Source organism: Phragmites australis, chromosome 6, assembly GCF_958298935.1.
Source record: "Phragmites australis chromosome 6, lpPhrAust1.1, whole genome shotgun sequence".
In the NCBI taxonomy this organism is placed as follows: Eukaryota; Viridiplantae; Streptophyta; class Magnoliopsida; order Poales; family Poaceae; genus Phragmites; species Phragmites australis.
This window is the reverse complement of record NC_084926.1, coordinates 11,002,171-11,020,297: the sequence shown is the minus strand read 5'-3', so window position 1 is coordinate 11,020,297 and position 18,127 is coordinate 11,002,171. Positions and strand designations below refer to the sequence as shown.

The window sequence follows — 18,127 nt, the reverse complement described above, 5'->3', positions numbered from 1 at the left end:
AATGGACGACAGAGTGATAGGATGCCTTCGAGACCCTCAAGGTCCACCTATCCGACCTCAAGACACTGGCAATACCCCTCCTTGGTGAAGGGCTCCTCTTGTACTCGCTCGCCTCTGCCTCCGCTGTAAGTGTCATACTCATGCGGGAGGAGGAGAATGAAAGTCGCTCTATTCAAAGGGTGATCTACTATATTTCGGAGGTCCTAGCTAGGGCCAACACATGCTACACAGAGCTTGAAAAGATGGCGTATACCCTCCTGGTAGCATCACACAAGCTCCAACACTACTTTCTCGCCCATGACGTCACAATACCAACCTCATTCCCACTGAGCGACATGTTCCATAATCGGGAGGCGATGGGACATATAAGCAAGTGGGCAATGGAACTAGCACCCTTTGTAGTGAAGTTTGTGGCCCACTCGGCCATTAAGTCACAGGTCATGACCAACTTCGTCGTCAAATGGACTCCCCAGCCCTAGGGCCCCCAGCAGCACCTCCCTAAGATGTATGGGTCCACATCTCCCTAACACGGGGGTAAGGGCAATCCTCATCTCCCTGACTGGACAGCGAGCCACAATCGCCACACGCGTGGAGTTCAAGACAACCAATAACATCCACGAATACAAAGCCATCCTGTTGGGGCTTCGAAAGACCAGGGGCTTAGGAGCCACTAGAATCATCATGAAGACAGACTCTCAAGTTGTTGCTAGGCATGTTGACAAGAGCTTCCAGGCTCAGCATCCAGACCTGGTAAAATACCTCGAATTCATCCGCAAAGTCGAGGGGTCCTTTCGTGGCATCTCAGTGCAAAGCATACCATGCACGGACAACCACGAGGCCAATGTCTTGGCCAAAGTTGCAGCTGGGAGCAGTGTCCTTCCACCAGGGGCCTTCTTCAAAGTCCTCCACAAGTCTATCGCATGTACCTTCGACGGGGTTGCCACCACCATCCTCCCCATTAGACTCCTAGATTAGAGGGGCCCCTCTCTCCTTCCTAAATGGAACGGAGGAGCTTGATGACCCCGTCAGGCTCAGTCGCATTGAGTAGCGTGCTAGGGGCAACCTCCTAGTGGATGAAGCTCTTTACAAGGCTGGAGTCTGCACCCCCTCCTCTGTTGTGTCACCAAGGAGTAGGGTGTTGACCCCCTTCAGGAAATTCATGAAGGACTCTGCAGCAGCCACCTCATGCCCTTGGAGGAAAATCTCTTTGCCATGGGCTACACTGGCCCACAATTATGTCTAATGCGAAGGAATTTTTCTACACCTGCCAAGGATGCTAGTGGATGCGACGTCGAAGCCTCCAGGCGTCGACTCCTTTACAGCCAATCACTCGTCACTGTGGACGCCCTGGCGACGGGCGCCGTTGAGAGGGCCCACCGGGCAGCCACAGAGGCACCAGGCGTGCCCGCCCTGTCTTGTTCCTCTGCCACGGTAGGGCGGCAGGCGGAATGCCTTGATCCTGGCAACGTTATCCCGAGATACACCGGATGATACGGGACGGGACCCGTGCAATTAATGGCCTCACGCCTCTCTGCCAAAGCATGGCAGGGACTGACACTGCGGCGGGAGCAGTTGGGGATGTCAGGCCGCGCACGCCCATTAAATGCGGCCTCGGACCTCTGACTGGTTGACACCTCATCGGCGGGCCCCTCGGGGGCCCTTCTGGGTCGTCGGGGCACCGAGTGCTCGGGGGTACTGTTCACCTCCCCGAGCACTCTCTCCCGAGCACTCTCGCATGAGCCTTCGGGGAACCGAGTGCTCGGGGGCTGCCACGTGCAACCCCGAGCACTCTCTCCCGAGCACTTTTGCACTGACCCTCGGGGAACCGGGCGCTCGGGGGCTGCTGCACGCAGCCCCCCGAGCGCTCTCTCCCGGAACTTAGCTCTTCTGATCGTCGGGGGACTAGGGTGCTCGGGGGCGACCGGGCACCTCCCCAAGTACTTTCTTCCCGATACTTGGACTCTGCGGGTCATCGGGGAACTGGGGTGCTCGGGGACCAGAGGCTGTGGCCCCGAGTACCTTTTCCCGGAACTTAGATTTTCCTCATCCCGCAGGAGGGACCTCGCGGGATGGTGACGCGTGGCGGACGGCTAGCCTGGCCTCGGGACTCAGGGACCCCCGGTTCCTGATACACCGACAGTAGCCCCCGGGCCCATTGGCAGGCGATGGCACGGAGACTGCGGATGGGCCCTTCGTCGCGGGCGAGGCCGAGGCTGGCGTGGACGCCACATGGCAGGCTTTCAAGAGGTGGCCCTTTAGACCTGAGCCTCTGGTACGGCCCAGCGGGGAGACAAGCGGATGCGTGCCCACACAACTCCCAAAGGACATGACAATGGTACGGGCGGCACGCGCGGCTGCCGTGCAGATTGAGGAAAATACGCATGGCAGTTGCTGACACCGCACGACCAGCGGGAGATTTGCCTGGCAGTTGCGTCGACCGAGGAAGCCGTCCCGCCGAGCGAACCGTTGGCAGGCGACATTTGAACTCTGAGATATATAAAATGGGGAGGGGATCGATCCGCCCCCTTCTTTACGCCTTCTTGCGATCTTGCTCTTGTCTCCTTCGTGCTTCGGAGCCCTTAGAAACCCTTCAGGTGATCGGAGCGCTTCTCCTCCTTCCTCTCCACCACCAGACAACCTCCCCTCCCGTCGAGATGCCGAGACGGAGGAGGCCGTCGTGACAGGACTCTGGACAGCGTGCTGCCGGAGTCTCGCCTGAAGAATGAAGAAGCGGCTGATAAGATCAGGAAGCTGCTGGTCCCCGAGGGCCAGCAGGGAGCCGCGGTGGTGACGCCGGCGAACTTCCCGCCGGCGACGACCATTCCCGGGCGAATCGTTTTGTTCACTTCTTTTGTGGCGGCGGGGTTGGTGCCGCCGTTTTCAACTTTTTTCCTCCAAGTCCTCGACACCTACGGTATCCAACTGGTGCACTTGAGCCCCAACTCCGTCGTGGTGCTGGCGGTCTTCGCTCACCTCTGCGAGATGTTCGTGGGGGTGGTGCCTTCGGTGACGCTTCTCCGACATTTCTTTGTCCTGCGGCCGGCCGGGAAGAAGAGGGAGTACTCCACGGCAGACGTCGCAGGGTGCTGCAATCTTCGGCTGCGAGACGGCTTGGGGGAGCAGTACATCCCCCAGGTGCTGCGCAGCAAATGAGAGGAGTGGCGGCGGGATTGGTTCTTCGTCGACGTCGACCCCCATGATCGTCTCGCTCTACCGGAAGTGGCAGCGGAGCCCCGGAAGTCGACGTGGGAGGTGCCGCCGCCGGAGGACGCGAGGTTGGAGCCGGTGTTCGAGCGCATCAGATTCCTGCGCGACTCCGGGCTGACCTCGGTAATGGTGGTGGCGGACTTCTTGCGCCGTCGCCTGGCGCCCCTACCTGGCACGCCAGCTGTCGGAGGATTAACTCCTGTCGCAGGGATCCCGAGAGACCCCTTTTTAAAGATTCAGCCGGGGGGATGATCCTGAATAAGTTCGTCAGAGAAATAAATGGAAGTGGAAGTAAATGAAACGGCCGGTGGTGGGGGATAATCGACCTAGTGCAAAGGGAAGTAAATGCACCAGAGTTTAGACAGGTTCGGGCCGCATGGGGGCGTAATACCCTACTCCTGTATGGATGCAATAACTTACCCTGAGGGGGATCCCTCAGGGATATATCTGGTTACAAGAATATATTGTCTAACTAAGAGCTTGAGGCTGCTTGTTCTAGCTCTGCTTAGGCTTGCTTGCAAGGTTTTTCGTCTGAGTGTGGCACGGTCGACTGCTTGGGCTTGTCTTTTTTCCAATTGTTCTCTCCAATGTTTCAATGTCTTCTTTTCTCTGTATGCCGATCCTTTTATGCACTCGCCGGCCGCGACATACCCCGAACGGGAAGGAAGGGGCACAAGTTCCAAGACGCCACGACTGAGAAAGGCGTCATCATTTCCTCTGGGTGAAGTGACAGGGGCGGTGGAAAAACGCGGCGCGCGTCCGGTCACTCGTCATTGTGGACGCCCTGGCGACGGGCGCCGTTGAGAGGGCCCACCGGGCAGCCACAGAGGCACCCGGCGTGCCCGCTCTGTCTTGTTCCTCTGCCACGGCAGGGCGGCAGGCGGAACGCCTTGATCCTGGCAACGTTATCCCGAGATACACCGGATGATACGGGACGGGACCCGTGCAATTAATGGCCCCACGTCTCTCTGCCAAAGCATGGCAGGGACTGACACTGCGGCGGGAGCAGTTGGGGATGTCAGGCCGCGCACGCCCATTAAATGCGGCCTCGGACCTCTGACTGGTTGACACCTCATCGGCGGGCCCCTCGGGGGCCCTTCTGGGTCGTCGGGGCACCGAGTGCTCGGGGGTACTGTTCACCTCCCCGAGCACTCTCTCCCGAGCACTCTCGCACGAGCCTTCGGGGAACCGAGTGCTCGGGGGCTGCCACGTGCAACCCCGAGCACTCTCTCCCGAGCACTTTTGCATTGACCCTCGGGGAACCTGGCGCTCAGAGGTTGCCGCACGTAGCCCCCCGAGCGCCCTCTCCCGGAACTTAGCTCTTCTGATCGTCGGGGGACTAGGGTGCTCGGGGGCGACCGGGCACCTCCCCGAGTACTTTCTTCCCGGTACTTAGACTCTGCGGGTCATCGGGGAACTGGGGTGCTCAGGGACCAGAGGCTGTGGCCCCGAGCACCTTTTCCCGGAACTTAGATTTTCCTCATCCCGCAGGAGGGACCTCGCGGGATGGTGACGCGTGGCGGACGGCTGGCCTGGCCTCGGGACTCAGGGACCCCCGGTTCTTGATACACCGACACAGTCCGTAGGTATTACATGTAAAAACCTTTCCCCTACTCATTTTGTAAGGTACCCAAGCCAAGCCCTTGGCCACATTTTGAAATGTATAAAACATCAACCAAGTCTCTTCGATTTTACCTCAACCTCAAAGGCCAGTAGCCTCAGTACCGTCGAGTGCAAACCTCCGCTACCTCGAAGGCCAGCGGCCTCAATAACATCGAGCGTACAAAACCTTTGCTACCTCGAAGGCCAGCGGCCTTGGTAGCGTTGAGTGTACAAAACCTCCACTGCCTCGAAGGCCAGTGGCCTCGGTACTATTGAGTGTGCAAACCTCTGCTACCTTGAAGATCAGTGGCCTCAGTAATGTCGAGTGTACAAAACCTCTGCTACCTCGAAGGCCAGTGACCTCAGTAGCGTCAAGTGCAAACCTCCGCTACCTCAAAGGCCAGCAGCCTCGATACCGTTGAGTGTACAAACCTTCGCTACATCGAATGCCAGTAGCCTCAGTAATGTCGAGTGCAAACCTCCGCTACCTCAAAGGCCAGCGGCCTCAGTACCGCTGAGCATACAAAACCTTCGCTACATCAAAGGCCAGCGACCTCATTACTATCGAGTGTGCAAACCTCTTCTACCTCGAAGGCTAGCGGCCTTGATACCATCAAGTGCAAACCTCCACTACCTTTAAGGCCAGTGGCCTCGGTATCGTCAAGTGTACAAAACCTCCAATACCTCAAAGGCTAGTGATCTCGATAGCATTGAGTGTACAAAACCACCACTACACTGAAGGCCAGCAGCCTCAATACCATTAAGTGTGCAAACCTCTGGTACCTTGAAGGCTAGCGGCCTCGGTAGCGTCGAGCGTATAAAACCTCCACTATCTCGAAGGTCAACAGCCTTGGTAGCATCAAGTGTACAAAACCTCCGCTACCTCAAAGGCCAGCGGCCTCAGTACCATCGAATGTACAATCCTCCGCTACCTTGAAGGCCAGTGGCCTCGGTACCATCGAGTGTACAAAACCTCCGCTAACTCGAAGGCCATATGGCTCTATACCACTGATCACTAGTGTGATGCTTTGTTGCTCTAGTCGCACCTATGACACCTAAGTGTCCCTCTAGTCGCACCCTCCGACCGATACTGGCCACATCATGTGAGAGGGCCGAGAAAGGTGAAGCTTTTGGAACGCAGATACGAGTAGTTATAAAAGGCAAGAAGGGAACCAAAGCTAACACATCACAATCTTATTTATATAGTAAGTGCAAAAAATGGCACTCGGCGATGTGCCTTACAATCAATCTAGTCCTAACAGACGAGCTAGGCTGCGGTGCCCTCCTGAAGTATGGCGAGGTGCGGAGGGCTGTCTCCGCCCTCCGAGGCCACCAACCCTATGGCCTGGTTGGTGCATGGGGCGATGTCACATGTACCCTCGACACAAAGACCTCCTGCTAATGATGGAGTCTCCTCGAGCCTAAGAAGATGAGGCTTCCACCTGGAAGGGGTACGAGTCGAAGGCCGAGAAATCCACGTTCCCTGACGATGATGGGTCCTCCGCATCCTCTGTCTTGATTCGGGCCACAACATCCTAAAAATGGTCAAATGACACAGTTCCGCCAAGGTCTCGTGGGAGAACGAAATGCTAAGAGTCACATGGGATAGCGGCCTCAAAAACCCTCCACCACTCATCTACCCCTATGGAATCCAGGCCAGCCTCTGAAGTAGAGGCGGAAGGATCCTCCAGCTCCTCCTTAACCAAGACATCAGTAGCCACCTCTGGGTCCACGCATCCTTGGGAATTGCGAGGTAGGATGAAGTGCTCCAGCTGCAGGGGAGGTAGCATGGGCCTGGGCGATCGGGACCCGCTGGGCCCTCCTCTCGCTTTGAGTTGCCAAACTAGCCTTGTGGCACGCATATTCTAGCATGACACACAGATAAATAGATAAAAGCACAAAGTAGATGTAGCCCCGCTAGTTGGTAAACAAAGTCAAAATACATAAAGCAGGAGATCCTAGTCAACACACTAGGTCTCTACCCCCCACAGGAAAAGGAGAGAAACAAAAAAGCAAGGCCTACTCAGAGCTACAGCTCTGGCTGCCGATCTTGTGGAGTGTCACCCGTGCACAGAAACTGTTCCCACGGAATGATATCCAGATGAGGAGGCAGCCTAGATAAGCATGTGTCCTATAGTGGTAGTAGTGCACGTGAGGAGGTCTCTGGGCGCGAAGGCTTACCTCATGCAGGGAGGGTTCGAATGGGGAGATCCTCCAACACTTGACTTCACTTGATATGCTACAAAACGCAGAGTTACGGGTCAGCCATGCTTCACCCGTACACTCCGACGGAAGTTGTCCAAGGCCATGTGGATCTTCGCCGGAGGCACCTCAGGCCGGAGGTCCTCAGCCACGAAGTTCGAAGTTGACTGCTCCAACACTTCAAACTAGTTGCACCCCATGCGGTGTAGTAGCGTCAACTAAAATGTCGAGGCCATGTGGACGCTGGAGCTGGCGTAGGCCTCCGTAGCACTTGCCGTCACCCTGGCTACGGTCCAAAGCCAGTGGAGGATTAGGGCTAGGATCTCCAGGTCGGATGGCAATGGCGGGCCCTTGTCCATGAGGCCACCTAGAGCCTTCTTGATGGAATGGGCCTCCTCCGTCACACAATCGGCCAGCCCTTAGTGCTCCACGTGTAGGGCTTCCTCCGCTGCTAGCCCCCTCCCCCCCCCCCCCCGCTCTTGATGGGCTACGACCACTGCAATCTGGAGGTCCCGAGCTTCACCTTTTGCAGCGATGCAACCCATGATGATCTGGTCGATAGAGACGCCTCCACAACTCGGTGGGCTTCGGTAGCCTTATGAGATACAACCTTCGCTCGCTCTTGGCTCATCGTCTCTTCATGTAGACGGCCCTTCGCAGCCTCTGCTTGCCTCTCGGCCTCCTACAGGGCATGATGGATCCCTAACATCTCCTCATGAGCCATGTTCTGGGCCACCACAAGGGACCAACGCTACAAACAACCTAGCGCCTTCAATATGAGCAGTTGCTGCAAAACACAATGAGGGAGAGATAAGGTTTGGCAACCCAAAGGTTGGAACCATGAAAGCTTTATCTAACCAACATATCTGCCAGGCTACCACCTCTAGACATGCCGCCACCTCCTCAGGGGGCCTTCGGCCAGAGATAGCTTGATCTCCCTGCTCCTAAGTAGAGACGAGGTGGAGGAAAATGTGCTCAATGCCTCCGACCGGAGTGTGAAGTAGTCCAAAGTTAGGGCCTTGAAACTTAAGCCCTGCTCTAGGAGTATGGAGGCGGACGTCATGTAGGGTTTGGCTCCTCCAGCCCTGGCTACGAGAGCCAGATCCTGGCCTAGAGGAACACCCTAAGGTGGTGAAGCCATTGCCTCTGGAGTGGTTGCCTTAGGTATCTCCGGAGGAATTGGTGGACCCTCTAGGGAAGCCAAAACCTTTGGAGCGGGGGCCGAGGTCGGACCCGTTTCGACAGCCCCTGTAAAATGGAAAAACACAAAGTTCAGGATCCTTAAGCACTGACACAGCGGGGTACCAAATGATGCCTCACCCATGCCACCGGTCGTAGCAGTAACAGGGCCCATGAGATCCTCGTTATCCAAGGGATTGACAATTCCCCATGCTGCATACTCATCAAGGGAGGTCTCCTGTCCCCTCCTCCTTGGCAGTGGCCTACCGGGTCTGGGATGACCAGAGCCTTCCCCAGGCCACCTACTCCAGCCTGGGACACATCCTCAGTCGTGCCGCCCGTACCTCCAAAGCCCTCGGCATGTCTCTGATGCTTTGTCCTGTCAGATTCTGCCTCGGAGGACTTGACTGCAGAGCTAGTGCACGAGGCAGCGGGGCCAGTTAGGGGTCGAGTACAAAGTGGGATCGCGAGAATTGTGGAGGCTATGGAACCCAAGGTCCCGCACTCTTGTTTTTTGGTGACCCAGGGCTCTGCCAGGTTTGGCCACGTTGGAGCCGCAATTCTGAGGTGGGAGCAGATGCGGTTGTGCCTCCTAGCTTCCAACCAACTCTAGAAAGTGGTCCCACTCTACAACAAAGGGTTTGCCTAGGAATCAGTCTGTGATCTTAGCCACGTGGTCTAGCACAAGGCACCTATTTGAAAGTAAAAGACGTCTCACATCTACGAATTCAATGCTAGACAAAGGGGAGGACTCACCAGAAGCGACAGTGGGCCTGGAGTACGCGTTCGGCTCACCCTCCTCACCTTTCTTGAAAGTGTGATCCCAATATGCCCGAAGGGGCCGAAGCTACAGCATCATGAACTCCTCCGTGAGATCACGCATGCTCATCCCCCGGACCACCTTCCGAAGGAGCGCCACCCTCAAAACAAGCTGGGCCCTGAGATGGTCCACCACTAGGGTTTGGATATAATGAATGTCTTAGTTGGTGGAGCGAAGGGAGGATCCGAAGCCCACGTCATAATAGACCACCCCTTCGACCACTTGGTATACCACTAGTCATTGATAGCCTTTGCCGGAAATGCATCCTGATACTTCTGCCGGAGCTGTAAGTTCACACTATGGAAGTTGAGGGCCTTCATCTCTCTGTCCTCTATACAGGTCTTCGGTTGCAGCTTGCTTCATGGATGGTGGCAAAGAGCTCTGCTCATCCCTCATAGCCCTCTGCCCACATGGCCCATTCGAAGATGGCTAGACGGGCGATATCGTTGGCTGAGAGTTAAGGAAGCTCTACATAGAAATGGCAGAGCACCCCTTTGAGGAGCAGCACGACCAGGAAGCCAAGGCCGCATCAAAGAAGGCCTCGAAGACAATGGTTTCATATCCCTATGGTGTCGGTATCACCTCCCCCCGTGAGGCATGGGCGACGGATCTGGAGGAGATCTTTCCATCCTCAACCATCCAGTTGAGCTCAACCTCAGTGACAGTTGACACCCTAGTGCGCTGGTTTGAAGGGGGTACTTCTTACTAACCCGGTGGAGCACCATGCCTAGCGGCAGCCCAGGCAATGACAGAGGAATCACCGTCATCATGGTTTTGGCCAGCACGCGAGCACCAATAGACCGACCCGCCTCTAGCTCACCCACACCAAGGACAACAGTGGAAGTTGATCCTGCATGGCGGGCGGCGACGGCTGAGATCACCGACGCAGCAGCGATATTCCTGGATGTCACGTGACCCCCCGCAGTGGAGTCGGTGTTGTCGCGTGTGTCTGAGCAAGTCATGAGGTCCTTATGATATGGCGAGGAGAATACATCAGTAAGGGAGGCTGGGATTGTTAGGACCGGTGGGCGCTGGCGCAGAGTAAGGACGAAAAAGAGCAAGAGTGCCAGATAAAGTCACCGCTCGATCAGAACCCCTACTTTATAAGATAGGGGAGGAGTCGTTGCCTCCTCGGGGCGCGTAAGCCCGCCCCATCCTTTCACCCATGATCATGGGGAAACAGAACCGCTCTCCATGACCCTCCAATACCAAGACACCACATGTCCCACCACTACATAGCAAGATATTATTACACCACTAATCGTAGGTTGCATTTAATGCCCTCTCTCGTAGATGACATCAAGCATTTGGCTCGATCGTTAGACCGGCACTTAAAGCAACTCAAAACAACCGGAGGACCATGAGCCCCCCAACAATGGAGCTAAGGATCGCTGGAGGCCCTGCTTCGAAGACCGCAGGGCTGGCTGCAAGAGGCTGCTGTTGGGGGTCACCATCAAGGACCCCCGACGCCCTTAGCTCCGCTATACTACATCTGAAGGTCATTCGGCTCAGAACCCCTCCGGAGGCCCCAGGCTCTGAAGCCGCCACTAAGATCTAAGCCTTCGGGGTTGTTGACCCCCGGAACCTTGGGAGGGGGGCGCCCCCCCAGAAAGATCAGCGGTAATAGGACCCATCGACCACGTGGTCTCTACCACGATGTGCCTAGCATTGAATGCCGGTCACAACGGGGGCAAGCCTGACATGCCGGACTAGACCGGCGTCAGAGTCGGTGATCGACCAAGCACTGTGACCACTTGCCGCCATGATTACTGCCATGGTTATGTGATGTCATCAAAGAGGCTAATATTTTGGCTTCGGGACTAGGCAATGTTTTACCAAGCTAGCCCTATGTCCCAGTTGTATAGTGGTAGCTTGTATCTCTACCCCTCTGTATGGGAGTGCTTGTACCCTTACGCTCTGAAAAGCAATATAAATACTGACCATGAGCATACGATGCCGGCGACAACCAATTTGGTGATCACTATAGGCAATCCCTTCCTCTCCACTATTTTTCTAAGCTTGAGCCACTCAAGTGAGTTAAGCTCTCACCGCACATTGTTCGTGGAAGATATTTTATTTCACCAACAATATTAATCTTTTTACACGGTATCAAGTCGACATCGTTCCTGAGCCACCATGCCACCTCCACAACATCCGTCGCCCTGCCCCTTAGAGATGATCCGATCCCCATGATCTCTCCCGGGGGCTACACAACTCATAGTGTAGTAATGTCGCCGATCATCCGATCGATTACAATTAGAGGTTTTCCTGGTCTTCTCTAGATTGGGTTTTCTCTTAATCGCAAGATCAATTTTTCCCATCATAGATCGATCTGCGATGTCCTACAATCTGTCGATGCTCCTTCACTATGGACTTCTCTGCCTTGGCTTCGACCTCTACAACACCTTCTCTCCTCTGATGGCACCCCAACGTGATGCAGTGCACTCATCAATATGGCCCCTCCTCCACAACCTTCCAAGCACCCTGTCTACACATAGTCATCACTCTAGATCATCATCGTTGGCTCGTCGTCTGTGAACATGAGCCTCGTACCATTGAGAACGAGGCTATCGATGCGTGCCCTCTTGGGCTGTAGTTCTGGTGCTCATGGTCATGACATCATCGATGGGTTCACTGCCTCTCCGAACAATGGCTCCACACCATGCTGCTCATCCTGGTCACCATGCCTTCTATCACTCCAAGTTAGTTCCTTCCTCTGACACCTCCAGGTCACCCCATCGAGGCCGTTGTCGCCAGTCGAGGTTGGTGTTTTGGACCTCTACCCTTCCCCACAGGTATGATCACATTCACCTCACTCTTGGCTACCACTGCACCAAAAGGTCTATCACCTTCCAATCTAGCCTGAGTGTCTGTGATACTCACACTATGACCATGGAGGATGTTAGAATATATCAGATTGTTATGATAGGATATGATTGGTAACATTTGATTGTAATTTCTTCGATATGATTCGGCTCATCAAGTCATATACTCTATATAAATACTCTCACGAATCTCAATACAAATCATCAATTGTGGTATATTCATCCTTTTACGAGACCACTGGGCCATTCCTTATGCTCCTCTCGTCTAAATTTTTTATTATTTTGGAGCGAAAAATCGAATATTTGGGAATTTTTTCGGATGTTAGAGTCAAAGTAGGATAATTGTGTCAGATGCAGGGAGACAAATATTTGTCGGATATTGGAATTCCAAGAATAAAATTAGATATATCCGAAAACTATTCGATGACTATCTGAGTTTATCTTCTGGAGCTTGTAACTTTTTATACAAAGTCAGATGGAGACGATCTTTATATGAACATTATAGCTCTCGACGAGATCTACAAGTTTATAGTAGATTTTTTTTTCATTTGAAGTCATTAATGTGCCTAAATATTTAATATAAGCTTCAACAAATATATTTAGTACTCGTAACTTCTCAGGCTTCGATCCAACATGACTTCTTCCATATGAGTATATCGCTAATTTGCTTGTTGAACTACTAATGTAGTTGAGTTATGGATATGTGGAATGGTCAATCATCATAACATACCAGATATAACTAGTTGTTGCTACGCAATATCCAAAGAAATATTCGTGATTGACTAACTTAGTACATATTCAATCCGTATTTGTGACCGAGACTATTTACATTTGTATCCATCCGTATCCAGCTTCGACTCAATGCCGCAGTTGTCGTTAATGAAAAAATATGAAAAAGATATAGGATCAACGATATAAGTTGGTATCCGATGGGATTACACCCCTACTCACAAGCGATTTTGTCCAACTCAATGCCGGGCGGCTGGAGCTGGCTTCTGCCCAGACCTAATATTTATGGCTCGATAGCCTTCTCGAGCCAGGCCCATGCTCAAGTCTACTTGAGACGTGTAGTGTGTTTTTTCATTAACGAAATGGTTTGCTCATTTGGTTATTCAATTCAAAACTAGGGTTATATGCTGGAACGCGGAGGGCCAGTTTGTCGCTGCTAGTGCAGTTGTCTTTCCTGGACACCGGAGACCCTGGAAGCGCAGGCATGTAGTGAAGCAGTCAATTTGGTGCTCGATATGAATGCAAGCTCTGTCGTAGTTGCAACCGATTGTCTGGAAGTCGCAAAACATCTAGAAGAGATGAATAGGTGCAGCTACTTTGTCATACTTCACGAGATCAAAGCGAAGGCAGCTGGAATTCAAGGGTTATGCTTTAATCATGAAAGCAGGAACAATAACGGGGAGGCACACAACCTGGCCAAGGCGGCTTGGAGTCTGAGTCCAGGTCGTTATGTTTGGTTTTCTAGTCCTCCGGATATATCCGTTTTACCTATAAAGATTGTGCCAAATTAATAAAGTTCCTGCTTCCACTAAAAATAAAAGATGAAATATAGACAAAATACACAAAATAATTCATGAACACCACAAGGTAGTTGAGCACACTGTACATACACTGATTTTTTCAGACAAGGCAGGGGTTGCCCCCACCGATTTCTATTAAAGAAACCAAGTGAAGCTACATAGAAAAAAAAATCTTAAACATAAAGAAAACACTTGCAGACACAAATGCAAAACTAGCAATCTGCAACCATCTACAAGCTATCCAACAGCCGCTCGCACAGGAACTGCTCCATCACCCGGGATGGCCCGAACGCTGAGGAAGCCTCCATCACCCGGGATGGCCTGAACGCTGAGGAAGCCTACATCACCGGAGACTCCATATGAACCACATGGCGGCAATATGGTCACTGGCGGGCTGGCAGCAGCGGCGATGGCTTCGCGAGACCGACGACGTTGGAACCCACGCCTCGCGCTGCACCTCCCTACTAATGTGGAGGCCACCGACACCAGCAGCGTGCAGAACCGGCTGCCGACGCTCGGATCCCGCCAACGCGCCGATGTCCCGGCGGGCTGCATCACGCCACTCAATGGCCGACAACGGTGTGACCCTGCAGAGAAACACGGCTGCATGAAGGCCGCCGCAATAGCACATACACATGGCACGAAACCACCGTAGCAGTCACCGGAAGCCCAAGATACCGCCGCCAAGGTCGACACTGTCTTAAAGTTGTGCGTCGTCTTCACCATGCCGACGACCAAGAAGTTTGCAGGAACCACACCTGTGAGTCACTAGATTGGTTCGCCAGTGATCCCTGCATCCACCTCGAGCGCATCGGTGAGAAAAAACCTTAGACCCGGCGGATCCGCCACCTCTGATCCCCACGTGTGGCCCCAGCACAGACACGTGGGGAACTCCGCCGGCGAGAGCACAAGCACACGGTTCCGCCCCGGGAAACTAGCTGCGTCTACGCCCCGGAGATGGACTGGCCGGACACGCGAGGAGCATGACAACGCTATGAAGGGGGTGGCCTCCATGAAGAAGACCGTCCCTGTGCGAAAATCGGCGACGACATAGCGGATATGGCCGCCCTTGCCCAAATCCCGCTGGCAAAGCTCGGATCCGACCCCCTACACGTGGATCCTGTCGGAGAAGAAGCGCGTCGAGCTAGACGATTCTGTGCCGATGCATAGCAACCCCGTGGGGGGGGGGGGAGCCCCGCCGTTGCATGGACTTCCGGCAGCCAGCTCTGGTGGCGCTGGGAGATCGAGTCGCCTCCTAGAGACGTGGACTGATTGTGTTAGGCTGTACATACACTGATGCAAAGGAAATGCAAGATTGAATGACAAAAAACCTCTTAAACACAAAGAGCACTACAAACACATCAAAAGGGGGGAAACACTCCAAACAAATATGTATGCATGGACGAAATCACGCCCAGTCGAATGAACATTCAAACCTCGGCAAGTGATAGTCGTAGTCGCAGTAGAAGTACAGAAGAATAGAAGGAGGCTTTGAGCGGGCGCACGTGCTTAATTATGCCAAAGGAGGCGGTGCCACGGCTGGGATGGAAGGCATCGGCGGTAGTGTAACCTTGGGGAGGGAAGGCACGGAGGGTATCGGCGGTAGTGTCACCTTCGGCTCGGCCGGAACAGTCAGCACAGGGGGCAACGCGGTGCTCGGCACGGTGGGCATCGCAAACATTGGTGGCACAGCGACCGTGGGGACGGCTGGTGCCACGGGCATCAGTGGCAGGGCAGTCACTGCCGCATCGTGACTGTGGGCAGGGTCGGCACCGTGGGCATTGGCGGCTTTGGCGTGGCAGGAATGGCCGGGACAGCGGCTGGTGCCGTGGCCGCAGTTGTGTCGGCGAGATGGTGCGCCGCATGGCACGTGCTACTGCGGATGAACACGAGAGCCACGACAAGCGCCGCCGTGAAGAGAGGTGAGGTGGAACCGTGGAAGCCATGAGATCTTCATATTACTAGTTACTAACTACTGCAACAATGCTAAGAGCAAGAAACCAAAACTGTTTACTAGTAGGTATGCAAAGACATTAGTCTTCCCGAGCAATTTATAGATCGGAGGATGAACACCATTTGGCGTCGTGGCATTGGTTGTTGGCCTTCCAAAACATGGCAGGCATGGTTGTTTCGAGGAGTTCGGTTAGCTCTCCTTCTTGTAGCTGAAACCATTTTGCATGATGCAAGAGATTGGAACGTTTTTCGATGTGAGCCGAAAAGATTTGACAAGCTGAGGCAACAGGTTTTCTCTTATTAGGTACAACGGTCAACACACGCATTGGTAGGCATAGGCCCGACGGCCCAGACCAAATACAATAGCACTCTACTTACCACCCAATTGCGACAACTTCCGGCCCAATAACTTTAGCCGCTGCTTGAGGCAGGCCGCAACAAACAACCGGGCCCGTGCACACACTTCTCTCGCTTTGCGAAAATGTGGCTGCGGTGGTTGCGCCGGTGCTTAGCACTGCGGCACTGTATGTGTTCTCGGCACCAAGAACACGTCGAGCAGGGGATTGAGAACGGGAAATGAAGCCAAAGGGATGACCACACCGTCACACGCAACCGCGTTGTCTATGCTCAAAAGTACAGTCTCATCCGCCGTCCGATCAGAGTAAACGGCACTCCACCGCCGCCTCCTAATCATATGACCGACTCATGAAACGCACCCAAGAAAGCTCCCATCACCATGGCCACCGAATGTCACAGGGTCTAAACAAAAGCGGGAAAGAAACGGCCTTGTCTCGTTTGTCTCCTTTCCCCCGGGTTTCCCGGCGCACAGGGACACGCTACGGGGATGCTATGGGGGTGCGAGCATCACTCTGACCGGCACAGCTCACGCTCCACTGATCCCACTCGCTCAAAGCAAACCAACCTCCACGACTTTAGCGCCGATCGCTAAGCCAAAGCTACCACTTCTCCCCCGCGACTCCTCTCCTCGATCGATGCAACAATGGCCTCGGTATTACTAGCGCTGTCCCTTCTCTTGCTTGCGCTCCGGCACACGGCCTCGTCCGCGCCCACGGCCACCTTCCCGAGCGACGCGGCCGCACTGGCGTCGCTCAAGTCCGCGGTGTCCGCGTCCTCCGTCCCGCCCTTCTCCTGCCTCGCGTCGTGGAACTTCGCCCGCGACCCCTGCGCCGCCTTCCCCTGCGGCCTCCATTGCTACGCGCCGGCCAACTCCTCCTACCTCCGCGTCACGGCCATCTCGCTTGACCCCGCGGGCTACTCCGGCGCGCTCCCCGCGCCCGTTTTGTCCTCGCTCCCTTTCCTCGCGTCGCTCTCCCTCGCCGACAACCGCTTCCACGGCGCGCTCCCTGCAGGGGTCCCGCTGCCACCAAGCCTCCGCGTCCTCGATCTCTCTGGCAACGCCTTCTCCGGCGCGATACCGGTTTCGCTGTTCAGCCACGCCTCGGCGCTGCAGGAGCTCTACCTCTCCCGCAACGCGTTCTCCGGCCGGATACCGCCGGAGGTCGCGTCCCTGGGCGCTCTGACGCGGATGGACCTGCAGCACAACGGCCTCACGGGAGCTCTGCCTAGGATGGACGCGATGCGCTCGCTCGCCCACGTCGACGTGAGCGCCAACGCGCTGTCGGGCACGCTGCTCGACGCGCCCGGGCGGCTGCCGCCGTCTCTCGTGTCCGTCGTGGCGCGCAACAACTCTTTCTCCGGGCCTCTGCGGGCCACGGCGCTGGCCGCTGTCCCTGCACTCCGGGTGCTGGACCTCACGAGCAACTCGCTGTCCGGCGCTGTCCCCGGCGGCGCGTTCGCGCACCCGGCGCTGCAGCAGCTGCGGCTGGGATCCAATCAGCTCGACACGGTCGAGGAGGCGCCCGACGGCGGGGCGTCGAGCCAGCTCGTCGAGCTGGACCTCAGCAACAACAGACTCGCCGGGCGGCTGCCGGGATGCCTCGGCACAATGCCGCGCCTAGTGGCGGTCGCGCTTGACCGGAACCGGTTCGTCGGCGTCATTCCTGACCAGTACGCCGTCCGTGTCGCGGCCGAGGAGGCCACTGAACAGTGGGTGCCGTTCGCCAGGCTGATGCTGCAGGGGAACTATCTCTGTGGAGCCCTGCCGAGTCAGATGAGGCAGCTGAAGGAGGGCGATGCAGTCGTCAGCTTGGCGGACAACTGCTTGCCGAGGTGCCCGCACAAGTTCTTCTTCTGCCAAGGGGTCCCGCAGAAGAGCCACGCCGCGTGTCCAAAGTGCGATACTGCGATCCACGAGGAAATTCTTCTGGAGATGCATTGAGACTGTAATCTGTAAATAGCGCACTCGTGTTCTCTTTTCAGCTTTGGATTGTCGAGATTATCGAAATGGCATTGTATCATCACATCTTGTAACTCAACTCGCCGTTAAAGAAGTACAAGCTCTGCTTATCGTTTTACGCGCTGTAAACCTTTCCGGGCCTGTGTTTGTATGCCTGAACATTCTTTCACATGACACGAGAATACATTTGTATTGCTAATTTTTGGAGCAGAAGAAAAGCGTGTCCTGTAACTTTGTTTGGATTCAGGGGGACAAAGAAGTCTTGCCAACGACCTCAGCAGACACCAAAGTCAACAATGAATTGCACAGAAAGGACAGGGCGAAAGAGCAAAAAAAAAAAAAAATAAATAAATAAATCTATCGACATACAAAGGCTAGAAATCTCTCTCCAAAATTAAATAAGTTAAATTTGGTTTTGACAGAGGAATTCAAATATATCTGTAGGAGGTAGGCCTACCCAAACAGACTTTGGGCCAAGGAATTCAATATTTCC

At 54.7% G+C, this 18,127-nt stretch overlaps 1 protein-coding gene across 1 annotated transcript; it reads left to right on the top strand.

Moving 5' to 3' along the window:
* The first annotated feature begins 16,058 nt into the window (after positions 1 to 16,058).
* LOC133920448 (probable inactive leucine-rich repeat receptor kinase XIAO) lies at positions 16,059 to 17,811 on the top strand. The gene has a single exon (XM_062365069.1). The coding sequence runs from the start codon at positions 16,318 to 16,320 to the stop codon at positions 17,614 to 17,616; it is 1,299 nt and encodes a 432-aa protein (XP_062221053.1). The 5' UTR covers positions 16,059 to 16,317; the 3' UTR covers positions 17,617 to 17,811.
* The last annotated feature ends 316 nt before the right edge of the window (positions 17,812 to 18,127 follow it).

Excerpts from the sequence above, each read along its gene's own strand:
- LOC133920448 (XM_062365069.1), top strand. The coding sequence starts at position 16,318 with ATGGCCTCGGTATTACTAGCGCTGTCCCTTCTCTTGCTTGCGCTCCGG.